At 47.2% G+C, this 23,242-nt stretch overlaps 1 protein-coding gene and 1 pseudogene across 1 annotated transcript in view; both read right to left on the bottom strand.

The window, feature by feature from the left end:
• Nucleotides 1-9,984, bottom strand: part of LOC115305206 (keratin, type II cytoskeletal 75) — a 10,535-nt gene extending 551 nt beyond the window's left edge. The window contains exons 1-9 of the mRNA XM_029955492.1: nt 9,487-9,984; nt 8,757-8,971; nt 7,545-7,605; nt 7,094-7,189; nt 6,083-6,247; nt 4,092-4,217; nt 3,739-3,959; nt 2,340-2,374; nt 6-193 (exon numbers count right to left, since the gene is read on the bottom strand). Of these exons, the coding sequence (XP_029811352.1) occupies nt 6-193; nt 2,340-2,374; nt 3,739-3,959; nt 4,092-4,217; nt 6,083-6,247; nt 7,094-7,189; nt 7,545-7,605; nt 8,757-8,971; nt 9,487-9,984 (1,605 nt within the window). The remainder of the gene's footprint in view (nt 1-5; nt 194-2,339; nt 2,375-3,738; nt 3,960-4,091; nt 4,218-6,082; nt 6,248-7,093; nt 7,190-7,544; nt 7,606-8,756; nt 8,972-9,486) is intronic.
• A 10,940-nt stretch (nt 9,985-20,924) lies between these two features.
• On the bottom strand, nt 20,925-22,081 carry LOC115305205 (annotated as a pseudogene).
• Between the last annotated feature and the right edge of the window lie 1,161 nt (nt 22,082-23,242).

Below are 23,242 nucleotides of genomic sequence, written 5' to 3'. Positions count from 1 at the left end.
TTGACACTGGAGCCACTGCCCCCGAGGCCCCGGCTGCTACTGGCACTGAAGCTGGAGCTGCCCAGGCCTGCACCCAGGTTGTGCCCGGTGCTGGTGGTGAAGGAGTAGCCGCTGCCCCCACCGAGACCCAGGCTTCCACCTCCAGTGCTGCTGCCACCGCTGTAGCCGCTGGAAACAGTGGAGGTGACCACAGCTGCCAGAAGAGAGGAGACATGGTCAGAATCAAGGGCAGGAGAGAATACACCTGGGGCATCAGGGCCTGTGCCCTTAAGTCTGTGGGGGTGGGGATGGGATTATCTGATCAGGTAGTTGTCTGCCTCCTTCCAATTTCCTGGCCCACTTGGTGAGATCTCTGTCCTACATGCTCAGCTTGGTTTTCCCTGGGCTGTAATGCTGGGCAGCCTCCCAGTCTGGAATGGTGCCTCACTTTTTCTTCCAGAGTCTCCTTATGGAGACTTTTCTCCTCCAGGCAGCTATTCTGGTTCATTTGCTTTCCCCTTTGATCCTATCACACTCCCCTGTCCCTCTGTCCCCATCTCTCTCTGTGGGCCTGGCTCTGATGTCTCCTTTCATTCTGAGTGGCATGTACATGCCTCTCTTAGTGTCTCTAGATCCCACACTCTGAATCCTAGAGTGGGGTTGGAGCCATCTTGATAGGCCGAGGGACAGATGACCCACTGGCCAGCCAACTCTGCTCCCATTCTACCCCCAACCTGTCTTTTCCTAACTTTTATAACCACCCATCACCTTCAATATTTAGTACCCTACTTGGGGCTCTTCAGAAGGGAAACTGAAATAAAAATGGACTCTGTTATGAAATGAATTGTGTCCTCCAAAAAATATGTTGAAGTCTTAACCCTTAGCACCTGTGAATGTAACCTGATTTGGAAATGGGACTTTGTGGGTGGAATCAAGTTAAGAGAAAATCATTAGGGAGGGCCCTACCCCAATATGACTGGTGTCCTTATAAAAAGAGGAAAGGCATCCACGTGAGGACAGACACATAGAGAAATGGCCAGGTGATCACAGAGACAGCAATCAGAATGATGCAGGACAAGGAATACCAAGAGTAGTTGATGGTCACCTCCGGAAGCTAGGAAGAGGTGAAGAAGGAGCCCTCTACAAGTGACAGAGGGAGCAAGGCCTTGCTGATGCCTCAGTGTTGAATTGTTAGTCTCCAGAACCATGAGACACTACACTTCTGTTTAAGCCACCCAGTTTGTGGTACTGTGTTGTGGCCCTAGATAACAAATAAGAGAATTTCAGGTGCTCTCAAGAGAAAGGAAACTTTAGAGGTTACACCAGTCATCCCCCAAACTGGCTTTGAGGGTCTCTGGAGCCACTAGACAAGGATATCAGTGAGGGAGGACCCCTGGGTAGTTCAGAGGGCTCTGCCTTCTAGAATCATTGGTTAATATAATCACTGCTTTGTGAATCCTGCATCAATGAAAACCAAATTCACTTGTAAGTTGTAAAAGTCATCTCTGTTGGCCTCACAATGCCTGCACTGAACTCTGTGAATGACTGCTCTTCACGGCGCCGGCCATTCCTGCTTGCTAACACCCGAGCAGGAACAAGGGTCCCCAAATGCCCTGTCTTATATGCTCTCACTGCCTTGGAAAATCTTGGTGACCTTCTGTTGCTTTGCTCTTCAGAGTATAACTGAGCAGTAGGGATTCTCCCGACACTGTTCCAAAAAGGGGCTGCCTTATGGCAAAGCTCTTGGGCCCAGTATGAAGGCTCCCTCCGAAGGCTGAGGGTAGACCAGGGTTTCATAAATCCTGTCCACACTGAATGCTTATCACTGACCTGCACCCCCTAGCAAGAAAGATGTGAAATCCCGGGAGGTGGGGGGTGGAAGCTGTGTGTCTTCTAAACCCATGCAGAAGGGTTCCAGCAAACCTCCTATCACCCTCTCTGTGGTGTCTTTCACTTGCAAAGAGGTTAGACTAGGGACATTAAAGACTCTCTCTTTAAAAAAAAATTCCAGGGGCACTTGAGTGGCTCAGTCAGTTAAGCATCTGACTCTTGGTTTTAGCTCAGGTTGTTTTTTCTTGGTTCAGGAGTTCAGCCCCACACTGGGCTCTCTGATGTCAGTGGGGAGCCTGCCTTGAATCCTCTGTCTTTTCTCTCCTCCTTTCTCCACCTTGAGTGCTCACACCCATTGTCTCTTAAAAAATAAAAAAGACTACCAATATGGCTCTCATTTTAACAAACGTAACCCAGTTTGTGAGGTCTCCTCCAATGCTACATGATGCCCTCCACCCTCCCCCTGGACACCACCTCCCCTGTCGCCAACCACATGCACACCAAATGACACAAGAGGATGTCATACTCACAGATGTTAACTGGAGAAACACCTTCTCCACTCAGCCTGATTGGGAGGAAGGAGGAGAAGGAAGGTTACTATTACGTCCAGCAGCTTGTGGGCATTTGACATTTTCGCAATTAAGTGCATTAAAAAACCCTTTATTATTTTTTTTGCAGAAGTAATGGAGGTTGAAATTATTTAAATGCTAATAGTATTGAAAATAATAATATAATGAATGAAATAATGTGGAGTTTGAAGCTCATAGAAATAAAACCTGTAATCTCAGAGACACATTTTTTGGTTCAAACCAGATAGACACCTGGAGAAAATTAAAGCTAATCATACACTAGTGTCAGCTGGGAAGGCAGGGCTTGTTAAGAAACAAGGAGATTTCTCTCTCAACAATGGGCTGTTGTCATGTACTGGGCAGTGCTGAGGTGATTATAGGTGTGGAGAGGAGTCTGAGTCATAAACATAACAATAACAATAATCAGCCTATTATTGTAGCAACTAGAGTAATTTTGCTTTACATGCTAAGGACAGAACTGTCATTCATTCATGAATACATACTTAGAACATTAAAAGGATCTGTTATCTACATTATGCTGTTTAATTCTCTCAGTGACCCCATTAAGCAGGGATTATTATCTCAGTTTGATGGATGAGGAAATGGAAGCTCAGAGAGGTTGGTTAAGTTGCCCAGGATCACAAAGCTAGATTTGAAGCCATACTCATTTGGGTCCAAAGCCCATATCTTTGGCCACGAAACTGAGGATCACTAGGATCATTTGAACACTTGTTGTGTACCGTGCATTGTTCCAAGAACTTCAAGTGCATTTCCTTATTTCAACCCTCTGAGTAATATTTGAGGCAGAAACTATGGTTATCCTCATTTACTTCATGGAAAGATAATCTGCCCTCAGTCACACAGCTGATAATTGGCAGAGCACAAAGCTCCCCCTGAGCCTTAGGGTTCCAATGATTTGGTCTCTTTATTCCATCACTGAAGAAACTGAGGACCAGAGAAGGGATACTGACTTTCCTAAGGTTATGCAGCTAGTTCGTGGTAAGCCTATATACCCAGGTCCTGGGACAGTTTATTCTCAGCCCAGAGCCTTTCACACCACATATCCAGACCTGCCATTATAACCCAATTTCTCCTTTGATAGAATTTGACAGAATTTGACCTTATCAGATCCTAGATTTCTATGGGGTCAGGTGCTCAAAGCACTTGTACTTCAAATAAGGGCGCTTGATAATGACTTACTGGCCTGGAAGGAAATTATGCCTGTTTTTTTTCCTTCTTTCTTATAGCCCACTTTCACCTGCATTTTGCTCCCTTTGCCAGGGGAGGAGGGGGCCACAGCAACCCGAGCCCCTAGGAATGCTCCAGCAGCTGGAATAGAGCAGGTGCATCAGCCCCTCACCTGCACTCCTCGCCCTCCAACAGCTTGCGGTAGGTGGCGATCTCTACGTCCAGGGCCAGCTTCACGTTCATGAGCTCCTGGTACTCCCTCAGCAGCCGGGCCATGTCCTGCTTAGCCTTCTGCAGGGCCTCCTCCAGTTCTACTAGCTTGGCTCGTGCATCCTTGAGGGCCAGCTCTCCACGCTGTTCTGCATCAGCAATGGCCGTTTGCAGGCTGGAACACTGTAAGAAGAGGAGGAAGCCGTGAGCTTTACAGACAGACCCTGGAAATGTGGACAGGAGTCTGAGAAGATTGGCAGAATGACCCGAGAGAAGTGAGTTTGCAAGGAGCTCTTGGCTCTGCCCCAACTCCACCTGCTTCTTGACACTGTCAATTTCAGCTCTCAGCCTCTGGATCACCCGGTTCATCTCCGAGATCTCTTGCTTGGTGTTTCGGAGATCATCCCCGTGCCGGCCGGCAGTGACCTGAAGCTCCTCGTACTGATGGAATCAGAGCAGAGTCAGTCATTTCACCAAAGGCCTGGGCTGGGCACGCCCTGTGGGCACAGCCTGGCTCTCGGTACCACCAGCAGGCCCACCCACTCATCGACCATTCACACATTCCCTCGCTCATTCTTTTGGGTGCTATTTCTTAGGCACATCTACTTGCCAGGCATGTGCTAGGCTCTGGGAATATTGAGGAAAGCATAATCAGACCCTTGCTTACAGTTTATTGGGAGAGATAGAATTAATTAAATTAGCATATTCTTGAATTGCTATTTCCAAACTGGGATAGGTCCTCCTTAGGAAATGAACAGGGAGTGTAACAAAGGAATCTGACCCAGATATGGAAATTGTGGAGATGGGGCCAGGCAAGTCCTTCCAAAGATGGGGGTGCTCAAGCTGTGTGCTGAAAGATGGGAATGAGTGACCTAAGTCACAGGCTGGGGAGAGAACATTCCAGACAGAGGAAACAGCCTGTGTGAAGACTCTAAAGCAGGACACAGCATGGTGAGCTCTAAGAATGGGAAGGTGACTTGGTCACTGTCCTTGGGGACCTCAGTCACAGGGCATAAATCCAGACCAATGTGACCATGAATTTTGGCAGCCCTCCAGACTTCAGTGTTGGGGGAGGGGTGTGCTGCAGGGAATCCATTTTGGATGGAGCTGGGCTGGGGGGCACAGTTCTAAAGACCTTGTAAAAAAACCCCTCATCGTAGGGAGCTCTCCATCTGGTAGCGCATACCCAGGATGCACTCATTTAGGAGAAACAAACGTCCCCTGTTTCTTGCCCACACCTTTCCCAAGGAAGAAGAGCCCCTGCTGTAATGAAGATCTGTCTGGCTTTGAAAGTGCTAAGTGGTTCAGCTGCTCTGTTTCTAGATACACACAATTAAAGGGAACTTTGTGGCCCCACCCACAAAGAGAATTGTTTACTGCAAATTTCAACTACTCTAAACTTCAACTTAAGCACATCCCACCTCCACTCACTGTCTCTGCCTCTGCACTGTGCACCCCTGCCATCTGCCACCCTCTCCCTTCCTACCACGTTGCAGTGATAGGGGCTAAGGCACAGAGCGCAGCCAAGGATTGAAGGCACATGTAAGTGAGCAGCTGAGCCTGAAAGGGGTCTAGATTTGGCAGGGAGCTGATCTCACGGATCGGACTATCCAGTCTACCACACCCTCCAAAGCCAAGCCTTCTTCTAGCCATCTGTGACTTTGGACAGTAGCTCTCTGTGGTCATCCCATACCCCTCTTCCTGATACAACCTCTCTTCTTGGCAAAGTTCCCATTTCTGGCCCCACAGGACTGCTTGTTTAGCCTTCAATACCATCCCCGTCCTTGATAATCTATTGTCCTTGGATGCTTCCAAATAGACTGAAGACCCACCTCTTCTTCGAGGCTTTTTACTAACATGGCCTTTTCCCTTCTTTGACTTCCCACCCCCTTCCCATTTACTTCATGGTCTCTCAGACCAAAAATGAACTATTTGCAGTTTATTTAATTACAACGCTGTAGCCCTGCTTGACATATATGTGTTGAATAAATAAGCCATTCAGAAATAGCTTTATGACTATTTCTTGGTTGTTTTGGAGTCTCACCCAGCCCCAACCACATCATAAGTGATGTGGGGATGATGGCCGTCCTGAGCACCCAACAGTGCCTGACCACATATTAATGTGTGTGGTTGGGTTTCCATATGCATTTCAGGTTGACTTTGCAGAGCATCAGACACTTCTGGCATGTTGAAAGAAACAGAAATGCTCACATATTTCCTGAGGCTTGTGGCTAATAGTTAGATGCCTATTGGGGGCTTCTGATAACACTAGTCCTGGAACCTATCATAGAGGTGCCCACACTCACCTTGGTCTGGTACCAGGACTCAGCCTCGGCCCTGCTGCGGTTAGCGATGTCCTCATACTGGGCCTTGACCTCAGCGATGATACTGTCCAGGTCAAGGCTGCGGTTGTTGTCCATGGACAGGACCACAGATGTGTCACTGACCTGGGTCTGCATCTGGGACAGCTCCTGCAGAACCAGTAAACTCAGCATCACCAGGGCATGAAAAGGAGGGATCGTGTAATCACAGGAATGACTACCCAACTAGGTCAGGAATCCCTTTTTTGGCATCCCTGGAAGAGATTCTTCCAACCTTTCTCTGGGCACTCACAGCCATTTAGGGACTCCCATGCCAATCCCTGAGAAGTTTCTGGGTCACAGATCAGTGTGATGGGGGTGTATCCCCCAGCATAGCTTCTCAAGACCTACCTGTGTGTTTTCTTTGGGCATGAAGTATGGGTCAGTGTTCTCTGGTCCAAATTATACTGAGCTGATTATGACATGTTGATTCATATGCCAGCATAAAAGGTTTCTTTAGGATAAAGTGAGTTTTTGGACCCTGTTGCTCCCTCTACAGTGTGACTTCATCACTCCCTACTTCTCTCTCCCCTTTAAAGACTCAGGTCTCTGCCTTCACAGTGTCAGTGCCCAGAATGAGGCTTCTTCAGAGGGCAAGAAGCACCCTAATCAATGGGCTGAGGGGCAGTTTTCCTTTTTGAACTTTTCTGGGAGGGGAGAGAAAAAGACGGGTCTTCATTCCTTGGGAATGATACCCAGGGACCTGGGATTTGAGAATCGGCACTCTCTCTTTGCTATGCTGTGGGGTGGAGGTTTGAAGCCTCAGAGCTGGAGTAGGGTTTAATATGGTAAGATTTCAAGCAGTTCTCCCAGGTCCCTATGATCACCCAAGCCCTATCTTGGAACATCTAGGGCAAGATGCTGGGTGGAGTCCCTATATAGATTACATTCTTTGCAGTATCTTTTTCCTTCTGGGCTCAAGACCTAGGAGGGATAAAAACATTTATAGGCTCTTACTGCCTCAAAGAACATCCGTAAGAAGTTGATCTCATCTGTCAGAGAGTTGACCTTGGCCTCCAGTTCCACCTTGTTCATGTAGGCTGAGTCCACGTCCTAGAACAACAACACAAGATCCTTTTCTGACACCACAGCCCCAAGCAGTGAGTCTAGAAGTAGTTGGACAAACTCTCCCCTGGTTCTTCCAAGTTGGATTTTAGCAAACTCTGAGTTTGGGGTTTGGGGTTGGGGTGGGTGATTGCAGAGAACGGGGGCTTGAGTTCCCTGAGATAAAAGAAACCCAAATAGGGTCAGTGGGACCATAAATTCAGAGGGAGCTTTTTGGCAGGTTTGAGCTCTCCAGGTACTGTCAAGGGTTATGTGACATTTCTTGGGAGTCCCAAGGGTTAAGTAACCTCATACTTCAAGATTCAGTTTCAAATCTTTTCCTTTGAGAGACTTTTCCACGTACCTTCTTCAGGGCCACAAACTCATTCTCTGCAACGGTGCGCTTGTTAATTTCATCCTCATACCTGTAGGCACAGAGAGGGGGTGTGATGTTGAGCAAGTGTTTGGTTGAATTCTTCCAGACTGCAATCTTCCCTTGCTTCTGGTGTAGCAAGAGTTAAGAGACCTCTAAGCCTTTCCAGCTCTTCCACTGACCTGTGTTTGATTTCAGGTGATTCACTTAACCTCTATTTCTCCCTCTATAAAAGAGGAGTCATTTCTTCTGGCAGAAGTTTCTTCTTCTTCTTCTTCTTTCTTTCGTAAGATTAAAAGGTGAGCATGGAACTTATAGGAATAGAAATATGTGCTTATGCAACTCTATCATCTTAGAGATGCATAATTCCAACCATTAAAAAATTTTGTGGGGTAGGGGGCTCCAGGGTGGCTCAGTTGGTTGAGCATCTGCCTCTTGATTTTGGCTCAGATCACGATCCAAGGGTTGTGGGATTGAGCCCCACATTGGGCTCTGTAGTGAGCATGGAGCCTGCTTAAGATTCCCTCTCCTCTCTCCCTCTGCCTCTCTCTCCAGCTTGCTCCCCCTCTCTCTTTAAAAAAAATAATTAATTTTATAGGGTAAAATTTGTCTGTTCAGGAAACTGTTCTGGCAGATTCTGATGTATTTTCACTGAACCTCAGAGCAGCTGTGCGAGCAGTAGATGCTTTTAGTAAGTAAGAGTAGCTCTACCTCAGAAACCAAGGGTAAGCCAGCTAAAGGGTTAGGGAAGACCATCCCTTTTTGTTGGATACCTCAAGTACTACAGCCTGGATGATGGCCAGTGAAATTTTGCCTCCCCCAGGAAGATTGCCTCATTTACACTCAAGCATTTGCCCTGGAAATGCACAGTGTCAATAGTAGATACCATGTCCAGCAGAGCTAAAGAATATCCTGGCTGTGAAATAGTATTATGCTTTCCAGAGTAGCAATGTTGTGTTAGATGATGCAGATATCCCTTTGTGGTCATGTGGACAGATTAAAATAGGCTTCTTGTTAATACTGATGCAAAAGATGAGCGTCTCTTTGTTGTCCCACAGCGTGCTGTCTTCATCTCACAGGATATTGACTGCTCTTCCAAATATCCCTGCTGGCACTGCCATTTGCTTCTTTGTACCTGCTGGTCCTTATAAAAAGGAGTCCTAGGATGACTGTGTGTGACCAGGACTGTGTGTCAGGACTTACCTGACTTTGAAATCTTCCACGATATCCTGCATATTCCTCAGCTCAGCGTCCAGTCTGCCCCTCTCAGTGGTGACGCTGTCCAGCTGCCGGCGGAGGTCATTGATGTAGGCGTCAAAGAAGGGCTCCAGGTTCTGCCTCACTGTCTTGGAGCCCTGCTCTTGAAGGAGCTCCCACTTGGTCTCCAAGACCTTGTTCTGCTGCTCCAGAAACCGCACCTGGAGGGAGGGAGCATGAAATCTTGAGAAGCTGGAGAGGCAGAGCCAGACACTGCAGTTAATAAGGGAGAGAAGAAAAATAAAATTTGCACCTGATACCCATCTGTCAGCTATATAACTGGCATCTCCAAATCAAAATGAGAAAGCCCTTGAAGCTACCTCCACAGTTCTCTGGGGCTTCCATAGAACTGGTGTGCTCAGCTGAGAGGTCTCTTTGGAGACTCTACTCTTGGGTTCAGGGTCTGTACAACACTTGCTCTGGCTTAGGTTAGTTTACTCAGTGGAAACTCCTCCTGTGGAGAACAAGTTATCTCTTCCCTCAGTGTTGGCTGAACCAGCCCCTTGGCTCCCAGGGAGGATGAAGGAAATTTCCACAAGGACCTGTGGGGCAATCCGGCCCCACTTGCAAGGGACTTGTCCAGTGGATGGTTCTTCCACCAGGCATCCTGGTAGGGGCCTGCTCGAGAGTTCCGTCTACCCCAACCCAATGGCATAGACGCAGGCCCCTTGCTCACCTTGTCGATGAAGGAAGCGAACTTGTTGTTGAGGGTCTTGATCTGCTCGCGTTCCTCTTTCCGCACCCTCTGGATGGAGGGGTCGATTTGTAGGTTGAGGGGAGTCAGGAGACTCTGGTTGACTGTGACCTCTTGGATGCCTCCAGCCGGGCAGACCGGGAAGCTGGAGGCCCCGTAGCCTCCTCCAACTCCGCTCCCATAGCCAAACCCACTGCTGACCCCAAACCCACTGCTGGCCCTGCCGCCAAAGCCACTCCGGAAGCTGCCGCTGCAACCCCCGATGGAGACCCGCCTGGTGCCCCCCAGGTTGTAGAGGCTGCGGCTCCCGAAGCCGGCCCCAGCGCTGCTCATCCTTCCAAGCCCCGCACTGCCTCCCGTGGAGCGGGCCACAGAGACCGAGCTGAAGCGGGAGCGGCCGGTGGCAGGAGTGGTGGCTGAGGCCGTGCTGAAGCCCCTACGGCTGCCGGTCTGGAAGGTGATGCTGGACTGCCTGGACATGGTGGCTGAGCGAGGCTGGCGGGGAGAGCTCCAGAAACAGGTGCGCGTGAAGGGGGATGGAGATGGGGCATCTGGGGAACCCCAGGCCGCCTGGGCTTTTATGGGTCCCGGGGAGGGGCGGGCGCTGCTGATGGAGGCCTCTGATGGCATCCCCCAGGCATCCGCCAGCCCTGAGCTCACCCTCAGCGCCCCTTGGAAAACGGCGTCAAGGCCATTGGTTGGTTCCCTGGCATCCCTCCCCCACATGGAAACTGCTTTCCAGTCGCAACTTGATCAGCAGACGAATGAGAGGCACACTAATTGCTTTCAGTCATGTCCTAATCATGCATCTCCTAATGGGCTTTAAAAACACCACCTAATTTCTAAACCGCTTTCTTAGGCCTGGGACCCACTCCCTCCTGTGCAAACACTGTGTCAAAACAAGTGACTGCAATTCCCCTTCCCCCATTTCCCAGGCCTTCTTCCTTGGCTATGCTTCCTGCTACCCCCTGTGCCCCTCCCCCAGCTGCTCTTTCAGGTCCTGAAAATTTTGCTGCATGCTCATCTTTCTTAGGAAAGCATCCGGTTTTGATTGCCCCTTTCTTTTCCTCAGAAGCGTCTCTCTCTACAGGGCAGGTCACACCTGACTTTCTGGAGCAGGAGCATATGTGGTTGGCACACATACTTCCTGTCTGTTCCACTATGGGGCTCTCCGGACCAGACCCCTCTGTCTGCCGTGGAAGATTGTTGAGTGTGCAGAGATGGGTTTGAACCCTAGCCCTGCCACATACTAGAGATGAGACCCTGGGCCAGTCACGAACCTTCTCCAAGCCTCAGTGCGGGTGTCTGTAAAGTGGGGTTTGTAGTGAGGATTCATGTGAGAAAACAGCTTCCACGAGCCCGAGGGTGTGCAAATACTGAGTGAATGCTTGGTGAACCTTCTCTCTCTCTGGTACAGTCAAGCCCAGATGGGTGAAGAGTGAGTGGTATGCCCATCCTGAGGCAATTCTGGTGGGGATTCGAAAGTAACATGATACATGTTCTTTTTCTTTAGTAACAGGCTCATGGTCCTGTTGGGAAGACAGAGCTGAAGCACATTGATTTATAAAAATGTGCTTTTTAGGTGCTTTTTCATAAAAGTGTTTATAAAGCGCTACCTCATCCCGCGCCCCCCTCCCCCGCCCCCTGCCTCCGTCTGAGGCTGCCTTATTCCAGAAGCTGTCTGGCCTCTGCTTCCTGGTACTTAATCTTCATCAGAAGACCTCTGTTGGTTGCAGAGTGGAGGGGGCCCGAGGCATCTGTTGGTTTCCCCTGCTAGTCTTGTTGAGCCTTCCCCTCTAAACTGAAGTCTATAAGCTCCTTGTTTGTCCCTTTCCTGAACCTCCTCTTCCTGCCTCTACCATCGGGGAAGCCAGACAGAGAAACTGTTTGATTTTCTTTTATCTTGCTGGCTTCTTGCTACTTGCAGTGGTTCTGAAAGACAGCAGAGCCAGAGAGGGACCAAAATGCATTCAGTTTGGTTGAAACTGAGCCCCAGAATGGTAAATTGAGCAGACCAGTTGTGCCTAGCTATGGAGAAGCAGAGTCAGATTCCATGATCTTCCCACACACGTGTCCTTTCAGAGATGCACAGGTGACGATGGCTTGGCAGACTCTCACCTGCCTGGAATGGCAGCTTGGAGCTTGGAGTGGTGGCTTTCTGTTCTCTGAGCTATTTCCTCCTTGGGGCTGAGGTGAGGAAGGGGGGGGCATCTCCTCCATTGAGAGATTGTTTGAGAGTCTCAGTTTCCACAGGGAACCTATGAATCATAGCTTTTGTTGATACAGGGCAAGAGGAGCATAGGAGCTCTCTCACCTGGTTGCCAACGCACCTAGGTCCCAGCCGGGTGGTGCATGCATCTGGGGCGGAAAGAATAATTGTCTTTGTTTTCTGTATTCATTGCAGGATAATCTTTCTTCTAGAGAAGAGGCATTTGTTTCCTGACCTGTGCTGAGTAAACCCTTCAGAGCTTTCCATGGAACAAAGACTGGTGGAGGGTCAGGGCTTAAGGAGTGCCTAGCCTATGCCCATAGGAATGGGTCCCACCAGTTTTTTCCCATCATGCTTCCTGTACAGGAGTTGTATCCAGTCTGCCTTTCTTCCTGGATCATTCATTTCTTCCCCATGTCTTCTCTGGAGAGCCCTATTCCCAGGCATTGCCCTCACATTCTGTTTCCATTTGCCTCTTGTCTGGGGCTGCCCACTTCTCTCTCTCTTCTCTCTCATTTTTCCACTTGGACTGTTGTTTCCAGAGCTGGACTGTCTCACCCACTGACCTCGGTGATATAGAAGGAAATGGATAAGTCTTGGGGCACCTGGGTGGCTCAGTTTGTTAAATGTCTGACTTCAGCTCAAGTCATGATCTCACTGTTCATGGGTTAGAGCCCCACATCCGGCTCTGTGCTGACAGCTCAGAGCCTGGAGTCTGCTTCAGATTCTGTCTCCCTTTCTCTCTGTCCCTCCCCCGCTTGTACTGTGCCTCTCTATCTCTAAAATAGATAAATAAACAAACAAAAAAATAAATAAACATTTAAAAAAAGAAGGAAATGGACAAGTCTTTCCCTTCTCTTCCTGATTATTTCCTCTTCTATGACCTTTGACCTTCAGGGTGACATTTCCCCCCAGTGAATGACATCAACATGAATGCCTAGGATACCCTAGCCTCCCTAATAGTCTATGTCACTGTCCCCTTTAAAACCTCAGGACTTGAGGCTATTAACTTCTTCTTTCCTTTCTGCCAGGGGAAGTTTTCTGTTTCGATTTTAACCTCCATTATAATTCTACCTAAAACTCAGCCCCAAGAAGGCTTCCCAGATAAACTGCACCCAGGTACTGACCCTTTATGCTTGTTTTCTGAGACTATTTGTGCTTAGCTTGGAGGTAAATGTATTTTTTCACCGCTTTGGTTTTCTGGTGATCTGGGGGCTGGTTTACCTCTAGGGGCTAAAGGTATTTTTTTTTCTCCCCAACTTGCCTCCTAGAGCCCTAAATGGAATGTGGCAGAAGTTCACCCAATCTAAGTTGCCTAGTTTATTTTTTTATCTTTATTTTTTAAAGTTTATTTTGAGAAAGAGAGAGGCAGAGAGAGAAGGAGAGAGAATCCCAAGCAGGCTCCATTCTGTCAGCACAAAGCCCAACACAGCCTGATTTCATGACCATGAGATTATGACCTGAGCCACAATCAAGAGTTGGATGCTTAACCCACTGAGCCACCCAGGCCCCCCTCGGTTCTCTAGTTTAGAGAAGAGCTACACATTCCTCTCTGTTCTGTCATTCTCCAGAGTCTCTCCAACTCAATGTTACTGGGTCTGTCCAGAGGAATTTTCTTGAGGTTTTGGAGACTGCTGGATCAAGAACAGTGGTGTGTACTCTGGTGCCCCAAGCTGGGAGGCCAAACTCTTTGATTTCCCTGTTCCCTTCCCATCCTGCTAAAGGTGGTCTCTCTCATCCCCAGGGGACATGGAGGTCCTTGGTTGTGGTGGATTTCAAGGAGACTGGGCTTGGGTGGCAATCAGGGTTGTGGAGTTGTGAATAGGAGAAGAGGAAGGCATGGAGGCATGCCTCCCAAGGCCAAGGGAGTGGGGAGAGGGGCGTCCCAAGGAGCTTTAGCTTCCAACAAGACTAAGACCAGAGAAGGGCAGGCTGCGTGGGACCAGAGAGGATTATATCATTCCTTAGTACAGACTGTCTTGATGCACAGAGCCAAGTCCCTGCGTACAATATCAGAGGATCCAGGCCCCAAGTCAGCCAGCCCCCATTCCTCATTACACTGGGATGGATCTCTCCCATTATCACAGGGAGTTCTGCCTTTAATTAATAACTTTTTATTAGTACCTACTACATGCCAGATGCTCCCTGTTCTAGGCATGGGAGGCACACCAGTGAACAGAGCAGACACAGCCTCTTCCTCATGGAGCATACCTTTAAGCAGAAAAAGGAGCTGAGGTTGGAGGGGCAGTCACATGTAGCTCTGCCAATTACAACCCTTAGGGGCTCAGTGGAGAGAAAATAAGTCTGTTGTGGCAGTGTCTGAAGCATAGCAACCAGAAACGCTTTCTCACCTTGGTTATTCGTGCATGCCAGGGCAGCTGAGTTCCTTCATGTTTGGTACTTCTAAGAAGCACCACCTGGCCTGCCTCTAAGCGGGTAAGACCCTCCACCACATGACCCCCTTTGCTCCTGCATTCAGTGGTAACAATTGCTCTCCAAAGGGCACTACATGTGATGGTCAATCTTAAGAAACCATCAAGAGTTGCCACTTGGGACACCTACTTGGGACAAGACCTCAGTTGGGGTCCCTGGTTTGAGGGGCAGATGCGGAGTCTTGTTAGCCCTCAAGTCCCTTTCAGTCAATTTTAACAAGAAAATGGGGTGCTCTTTTCATTCAAATGTGGCTTAGAGAAGATGCAACGGCCCCTTCCCTCCACAATCAAGTTCTTCAGGCACACCCAACAGATGTGCAAAGCATGGACACAAGGACACACATGTCTTAAGAGTGTTCACAAAACAATGGTCTAGATGCAACATGGCAGCAATTGGGTGTGTCTGGGTAGAGAAGTGAAAGAGCAGAGTCAGGCATTTGGGGCCTGAGGAAACCTTAGAGATGAGGAAGGAAACCAGGACAAGAACTGTCGAAGGCCATGCAGCCAGTTTGGTAGCCAGGCTGGAATTCTGATTCCTTCAGATGTTCACATTTTCCCGGAGCTTCCCTCACATCATAACCAGTGAGAAAAGCCCCTGTTGCCTGGGAAGCGTAGGCGCTGCCCCTCCTGGAGGGAGAGGGTGGTGTGATGCCAGCGTCTCAAGCCCCCCCACCCCCATGCCCACTGTGGGCCCTCTGCAGAAAGCAGGTGAAGGGATTTAGAAAAGAAAGTCTGCAGGTGTGTCTTGGCCAGCCACCTCGGACGACTTTAATGGCTTCATTTGTCCCCAGAATCAGGGTACTTCACCAAGTTTCTCTGGCTGGTGCTGAAGAGGAGCCCACAAACAGGAACACTGCTGCAAGAGGAACATTGGGGACAGATGGAATACCCCTGTGGCTCTTCCTGGGCCTCTGTGAACAGAGAACACGTACCTAGAAACTCTGGCCAGGTGGACATGGCTTGTAGCCTTGTAGCCGTGGCCTGCGGACATAGGCTGGGTGGGCTGGGTGATACTGGTGCATGGTGGGAGGCTGTTGACACCATCCTCTGGCTCCTTCCAGGGCTCTGGGAATGCCTTTGAGGACTTGGGTGTGTGTAATCTACTGGGTAGTAACATCCAGAAGCCATACTGGACTTGGCACTACCTTTGTATCTCATAAACTTGGACATCACAGAAACTCTTCCCTCCTTCTTGCCTTCTAGTATCATCCTCTCACCCAGAGTGACACCTGGGAGGCACTGCTGACCTGAGCCTTCATACAACATATATCTGTTTACTTGTTCTTTTATTCTTTCAACAAATCTTCATCAGGACCCACAATGTGCAAGGTACTGGGAAAGAGCCATGAAGGGGGCACCATTATCAGTACTGCTTCAGGGGCATGAGCCATTGCAACAGAGGGTCACCATATGAGTACAAGTAGGCACAGCACATGCACAAGGAGCTCTGAGACACCTGGCAGGGACACCTCCTCCTCAGAGGCCTGGTGTGATCTGGGGTTGAGTGAGACCCCAGGCCCTTGCTCTATACCTTCAGCTCCCGAAAAGTTCATGAAGTGGACCTTAAAGAAGTTCCTTGTTTCTGGATGAGAAGATTGAGGCCCAGAGTACCACAAGAAGTTGAAAGTAAAGTTGGAACTGGGACTGTTGTCTCCTGCCCACCCTTCTCCCCCCGCCCCCTCCCAAACCTTGTGCCACATTGTGTGCTAGCCCCGTGTGCTAGATATACAGTCTTTATTCTGCATGCTTGTTGCCCCCAGGGGCCTGCTAGGCTGTAAGGAAGATCATTCTGTTTATATTTTTATAAGGTTTTAGCATCTTGGAATAATTTGCAAAACCAGGAGACAATATTTTAATTTGGGCTGTGCAGAAGGTAAGATGGATGTATATAGCACAGTGAGAGTCATCTTAGTGCCATGTAACAGAATTTAAAATATGCAGCCCATGGGGGAAGGAAAGGGGAAAAAATAGTTACAGACAGAGAGGCAGGGAGGCAAACCATAAGAGACTCTTAAATACTGAGAACAAACTAAGAGTTGATTGCAGGGTGGGGGAGAGGGGAAAATGGGTGCTGGGCACTGAGGGGGGCACTGGGATGAGCACTGGGTATTGTATGTAAGCGATGAACCACGGGAATCTATCCCCCAAACCAAGAGCACACTTTACACAGTGTATGTTACCCAGTTTGACAACAAATTATATTTAAAAAATATACAATCTGATTGATTGCTGGATGGACCTTGAGGGCTTTACCTGTGCTTTACCCTCCCTGTTGGCTCCAAAGGCCACATTTTGGCACACACATGAGGACGCAGCCTGAGCATGAAGGGAGAGGCTGGGGGAGCTGGCTTGGTTTTACATTTCTCATGGATAAATCACAGAGTGAATCCATCCATGGATACTTCAGTTGGAATTTCATTTATCTGCTGAATGCACACCCACCTTGTCTGTGAAGCTGTGATCCTGTCTGAGGCATCCCTGATGCATCATTTACCAGGGACTTCCCCTGGGTAGGAGCTTCTGGATGTGGGACTGTGTTTTCCACCATCTCCTGGAGGGCTGGACCCATGGGGCATCTACCTGTGGTCTAGGAGTCCCTGCCTCATTATGTGTGTCACACTGTGCTGCTTGACACCCAGCTGACCCGTGGGCCTCACCTGAGCACGCACTGATGATGAGGACAGTGACAGTGACGATGATGTCTGGAAACCGAGAGCCATTAAGCTAGGAGTGACTGAGTCAAGGTAAACTGGAGAGTGGGTACTTCTTTGTGCTCTGTTTTAAGAGGGGTAAACATTCAAAATCCCAGAGACAGGGAGTAAAAATTTAGGGCCCATTAATGCCTCATTATTACAAAAGAATTCATCTCTTTGAGGAGCCACTCAGCAGAGGACTCTGAATTAGCTGGTTCTCTTTGTGTGCACTCAAAGAGCAATGGATTGATATACAGCTTTGCAGGGGAGCTTCTCGGGTGCAAAACCAGGCAGATTTCTGGAATCCAATGGGATGAAGCAGGTTCCATTGAACAGGCCAGCACTGTGTGAGTCGTAGGTTACATCCAAGCAGCCAGGACACTGCTGTTGCCTCCCTTCCTGGGAAAGGGCTGAAAAGGGGTGTGACCTCACAGGCAGGTGTCTCAACGGCCTCCAAGTGATTTCCTCTGGTGGGTATTATGGATATGGTCCCATCGGGCCAATGAGAGACACTAACTCCTTTAAAGGAATGTGTCAAAGTGCTTTTCATTCCCTCTTCTTCCTACCCACCCTCCCCACCAGGATTGGTTTATTAAGCAAGAGTTGACCAACTTGGAGAGAGCCCAGAGTCTAATAAATATGACCAGGGAATTGGGAAATAGGAGGTGTGGGGCACCAGGAAGGACTTATGGTAGGAGACCAGTCAGTTTCTTGGTTGTTGTTGGAGCCACCAGCGAATACTTAAACCTCAGTGAGAAAAATTCAACTCAGAATCAAAGGGCCTCTGATTTAATGGTAAACAAGGAAATCCTATCTCCAGAGAAGTGGTGAGGTTTCTGTAGATTCTTCTGGAATGATTTAGAGGGTGTGATTCTGCAATAAACGGAATTTTGTTTGTTTTGTTTTGTTTCCAAAGCATGTGATGTCTCTATAAGATAAGCATCTATACTCTGTACCCTGATAAGGTTCTTCAGGCATCATGGTATTTAAGGATTTAGTTTTAAAACATGATTTTCCTACACCTTAAAAAATTTCCCCTTGAAGGAAGCGACTGCCACTTAGACTCTCCAAAGTGGATCTGCCATGGCTCACACACCTTTGTACTTTTCGCACATTGTCCTTGCCTTCTGGTGTGTGTGTGCGTGTGTGTGTGTGTGTGTGTGTGTGTGCGTGTGTGCGCTGTGTGTGTGTGTGTGCACATGTGCATGTGTGTGGGGAGGTGTTCTGTCTCTACTGGGTAAGAGGGGCATTTTTCAAAGGTAGACACATGATTCAGTTGAATCCAACATGAATTTAATAATATATCTACCTTTCTTTAAATTACTTGTGGTATCTACAACCCAGCTACGCTGCCAGTAATCTTAAACTGTCTTGCTGGGTAACTTTGTGGGCTGCTGAGTCACATGGGACATATATATGGTTTGGAAGACATTTTTTGAGGCAAGTGTAGCACAGGCTAATGACAGTCACATTCCACTCATCACTCCCTCATCACTAAGGAATGAACAAGAAGTCTGAGTAGAGGACATAATGCTTTAGAGACTCATAAGGGCTCTCAGGAAAAGGCAAGACAAAACAAAGCTTGGATGGAGTCCAGAGCTGGGGGAGGAGAGAGCAGTAAGCTTGCCAGCTTGGGCAAAAGCAATCATTCCTCTTCCTTCCCATGTGGGCTGGGATTCTCAGGCTCAAGGGCAGCGCTGCTTGGTGTTTGCCCTCAACATGTGAGTATGTCACCAGCTGATGTCATCAACGGGCAGATGGGGGCAGATGCCCAACTAGGTAAGGCAGCACCCCAGGGTAGTGGAACTCCCACCAGAGGACAAGCAAAGCAAGGAAGGACTGAAGTGGTGGGGGAAGGTCAGGTCGGTTCCTCCTCTCCTGCACCTGTCCCCACGGCCAGAAGGGGAACTGATGGAGCTGGAGCCCTGGGTGAAAATACACGTACCTCCCTAACATCGGGGAAGAGACAGATTCTGAAAGGGGGCAGGTCAGTCCTTGGGTTCTGGTCCTACCTTTTACTCATCTAACCTCATCACTATAACCAGGATAAAATTTAGTGACGTGAGTGGGTACAGATATCAATAATTTTCATGTACTGCCTTTCAGTAATTAGAAAATATAACAGAAAGGAAAGGGTTCTCATTCATCACGAAAATTCGAAAATACCTAGGGATACCTGACAGTAACAGTTACAATAAAACAAAATGCACAAGAATAACCAGAAAACATTAAAAGCAAACAACAAACAAAGAGTAGGAATTGTTGGATCAGAAACCATCATGGAATAGGAAGCGTTAGTAATTACAGTGGTGTGATCACACAAAAAGACCGAAGACCAGAAAAGAAAATAAATTGAATTCAGCGTTTAATAAAAATGGTATTTTTTTGTGTGGGAGAATGAAGATGTTTATTTTTATGTAACAGAAAAGTACAAAAAGTAAAATAGCCCAAATTCCCACTTTTTAGAATCAATCCCTCTCATTATTTTGACTTATTTGCTTTCATCCTTTTTTCCATGTTAACATCTTTTTTAATGTGTTTAATTTATTTTGAGGAAAAAAAAGAGCAGGGGAGAGGCAGACAAAGGGGGAAAGAGAACCCCAATCAGCACAGATCTTGATGCGGGTTTGATCTCATGAACCATGAAATCATGACCTGAGCCAAAATCAAGAGTCAGATGCTTATCCCACTGAGCCACTCAGGTGCCCCTCCATGTTAACATTTTTAAATAAATCACATATAATAAATAAACACAATGTCCTTTAAAAAAACAATTCATGATTCAAGTTCCTGCTAAGTTGGCCAACCAGCTGGTCCTGGTTTGTCTCTCTCCCTCAGAATCAATGCCAAGAAATTATAGAAACACATGGAAGACGTGGATATGAAGAACTACCAATGAAAATTGCAAAAACTGTGAGAAAGCCCAGGGTGCTCTGAAGTTACTTGATCTGATTATGGGGGCAGGTGGGTAGCTACAGCCTGAAGCCCAAGCCTGAGGTAGCAGGAAGAGGGTGGTGTGGAGGGAAGGGCCTAAAATTTGGATTTTGCCTACTGTCTGCCCCTTACAGTAGAAATTCAGAACAACAAACCAACCACCAGTGAGCGCCCTGGTCTGTAGTTCAATATGAGGGCAGATCTACTTCACAGGTAAAGCTGTCAGATTTATCAAGTGAAAATACATGATGTATTTTTCGATTGAAATTTGAAAGCTCACTTTGAATTTTAAATAAATGACAAATAATTTTTTAGCATAAGTATGTTCCATGTAATAGTTGAGATATAATTATAATATTTTTTAAAGTTTATTTTATTTATTTTGAGATAGAGAACAAGTCAGCACATGAGCAGGGGAGGGGCAGAGACAGAGGAGAAAGAGAATCCCAAGCAGGCTCCATGTTGTCAGTGCAGAGCCCGATTCAGGGTTCAATCTCACAAACCACAATATCATGATCTGAGGTGAAATCAAGAGTCAGATGCTCAACCACCTCAGCCACCCAGGCGCCCCATGCTAAATTTTTTATGTTGTTTATGTGAAATTAAAATTTAACTATATGTTGCCTATCTTGTCTTCATGGTACACTCATAGGTGACTGGAATAATAATGCCTGCTAGCATATATTTGGCTTCTATAGAACTAGGGACTCATCAGAACTTTACTCAAGGGTATGAAGAAGGTGCATAGTAATTGCTGTCAGGGAGCTTCTCACATGGGAAGGGAGAACCAGAGTCTGAGCCTGGCTTGCTGGGAAGCTTTTCTGTCAGTCTTTGGGATTTTGTGCAAATGGCAGTTCCTAAGCTCTTCTTCCCCATGCCACTTGACCTCAAACTCTAGAGCTGTATATGGAAGACGTGTAGGGAGGTGACTTTATTTAGAAGTCTCCCCCAGCTCCAAAACTTCTGCCTAGCAACCCATTCAGCAGCCAGAGCATTGTTCACCTGTGGACAACTGTGGACTAAGGCTAGACTTCAACCTGATTCATGACCCAGAGGAGCACCATCTTTGCAATGGATGCAAATTAGCAAAATATTATTAGAACAGGATTGGTTACTGTTTTTCTCATGGAATTTTTTCTTACATTTTATTATTTAGTATATAGACAAGCCACAGGAGGCCATTAGGCCTCCATCCAGGCCTAAGCTATTGCCCACACTGCTGGCACTGCTATAGCCACCAGAGATGGTTCACTGCACCACAGTTGTGAAGGAAAAGGGGACAAGGACATACAAGACACAATGAGCTCATTCTGCTAGCCTGAGTCCAGTAAGAAGAGTGCAAGGGCAAAAGGGAGAGGCAAGCAAAATACAGATGATAACTTGTCCAACACCTTCCCCATTCAGCCTAGGAAGGGAGAAAACACGGGGACCAGGAGACCTCAGACCACCACCACTGGACCAGAGTGGAAAGCCTCAATATGAGGATAACCCATGGGGAAACTGTCTTTTAAATGATTCTCTGAGAGTAATGATTGTGGTCATATCTAGAGTGCCTTCAACTTGTGCTATGGCCAGATATCCTGGACCTGCATCCAGATGTTTGAGGAGCTTGTGTGAGTTACTTACCTACACTCCTGGCCTCCAGCAGCTTCCTATAGGTGGCAATATACACATCCAGGGCCAGCTTGACATTCAGCTCCTGGTACTTCTTCAGCAGCAGGGCCATGTCCTGCTTGGCTTTCTGTGGGGCATCCTCCAGATTAGCCAGTTTGTTCTTGGCATCCTGGAAGGCCATCTTTCCATGTTGCTCACTATCAACAATGGTGGGCCTCAGGCTGGTACACAAAGGGGAATAGGCAGAAAGAACTTCCAATCTGGGCTTCTAGGGGAGAATAGTGAGGAAAAGTCCTAGAGTGTAGAATTTATGAAGAGGGAACTCTGAATCTTCATGTCTAGCTGTTTGACTATCTACTAACTTTTTCAAGTTTCTAAGCTGCTAATCAAAGTCATATGCCTTTTATATTAACCACCTGCATGAGGATGTGGGTGGTGACTGATGGAGCGTCCTATAGTCTACACATTAGAAGAAATGAATAACTGAGTTTGTTGTTGTTTTTGAGTGTTATCTCCAAAGTCAAAACTGGACCACAGACAGCTGTGTCTGGCATGACCAAATTTGCACAACATTACACATATGGTTCATTGAGAAAGTGAACTTTCCATGAGACTGTTGAAACCTGACCCTCCTCCTACTTCAGAGTCACTTACATTTTGGGGAATACTGTTCTCTCATTTCCTGCCTCCCTCATTTCTTGAATCATGAGCAGATTTTCAGCATCTTTTAACTCTTATGGCCCACCTTTCCTTCCCATTTGTTCTTTTGCAATTCTCAGACAATCTCTTAGACCAATGCTATTTCCAAACAGGCCAGGGTGGTCTCCATGATTTTGGGTTACTAAGACAATGTAGAGAGGTTCAGTTTAGGTGGTATGTTTCCCCTCCCCCAATCTTTTTCCTTCTCAACCCACAGATCTCACTGGTGAAATTCCCTCATCAGACTTTTGAGATGTTCCTGCCCTAAAAGTTACTGTACCCATTGCTTCTTCTCCTTCTCTTAACAGCAGAATCCCAAATGTAATTTAAAACAGTTTTTATCTGATACATTTTGCAAAGCTTCTATTTTACAGAGGATGTGAGTAAAGGGATGTTGAATGTTACCTAATGATTCAATTCTAATATAAGCTTCCATTTCGTGCAAGTATCTCTTTTAAAACATTCTTTTTTTATTTAAATGTTTATTTTTGAGAGAAAGAGAGAGGTCAGGGAAGGGGAAGAGAGAAAGGGGGACAGAGGATCTGAAGCAGACTCTCAACAGAGAGCTTGATACGGGGTTCAAACTCATGAAATGTGAGATATGACCTGAGGTGAAGTTGGATGCTTAACAAACTGAGCCACCCAGATGCCCCTCTTTTAAAACATTCTCGATAGATAGTCATGCTCTTTTTCTAGAGTTTATATTTAATATATTATAAATATTTGTGTACCTCATATATTTCTGTTTCTCAAATAGCTAGATATGGTTCCTGAAGAGAAAGCCAAAGAAAGTGTGAGAGGCTGGAAAGTAGAGGTGAGATGAGGAGGAACATGAGGTGGCTTCCAGCAGCTACTGTACAAATACCATATGACTTCACTCATCTGTGAAATTTAAGAAACAGAACTGATGAACATGAGAGAAGGGGGAGAAAAGATGAGAGAAGGAAATGAACCACAAGACACTTTTAATGATAGAGAGGGTTGATGAAAGGACGTGGGTGAGGTATGGACTAGGTGGCTGATGGGTATTAAAAAGGGTACTTGTTATGATGAGCACTAGGTGTTGTATGTAAGTGATGAATCACTGAAGTCTACTCCTGAAACTAGTATTTCACTGTATGTTAACTAATTAAAATTAAAAAAGAAATCCATGAGCA

Source organism: Suricata suricatta, chromosome 10, assembly GCF_006229205.1.
Source record: "Suricata suricatta isolate VVHF042 chromosome 10, meerkat_22Aug2017_6uvM2_HiC, whole genome shotgun sequence".
Classification (NCBI taxonomy): Eukaryota; Metazoa; Chordata; class Mammalia; order Carnivora; family Herpestidae; genus Suricata; species Suricata suricatta.
This window is presented reverse-complemented; position numbering and strand designations above follow the sequence as displayed.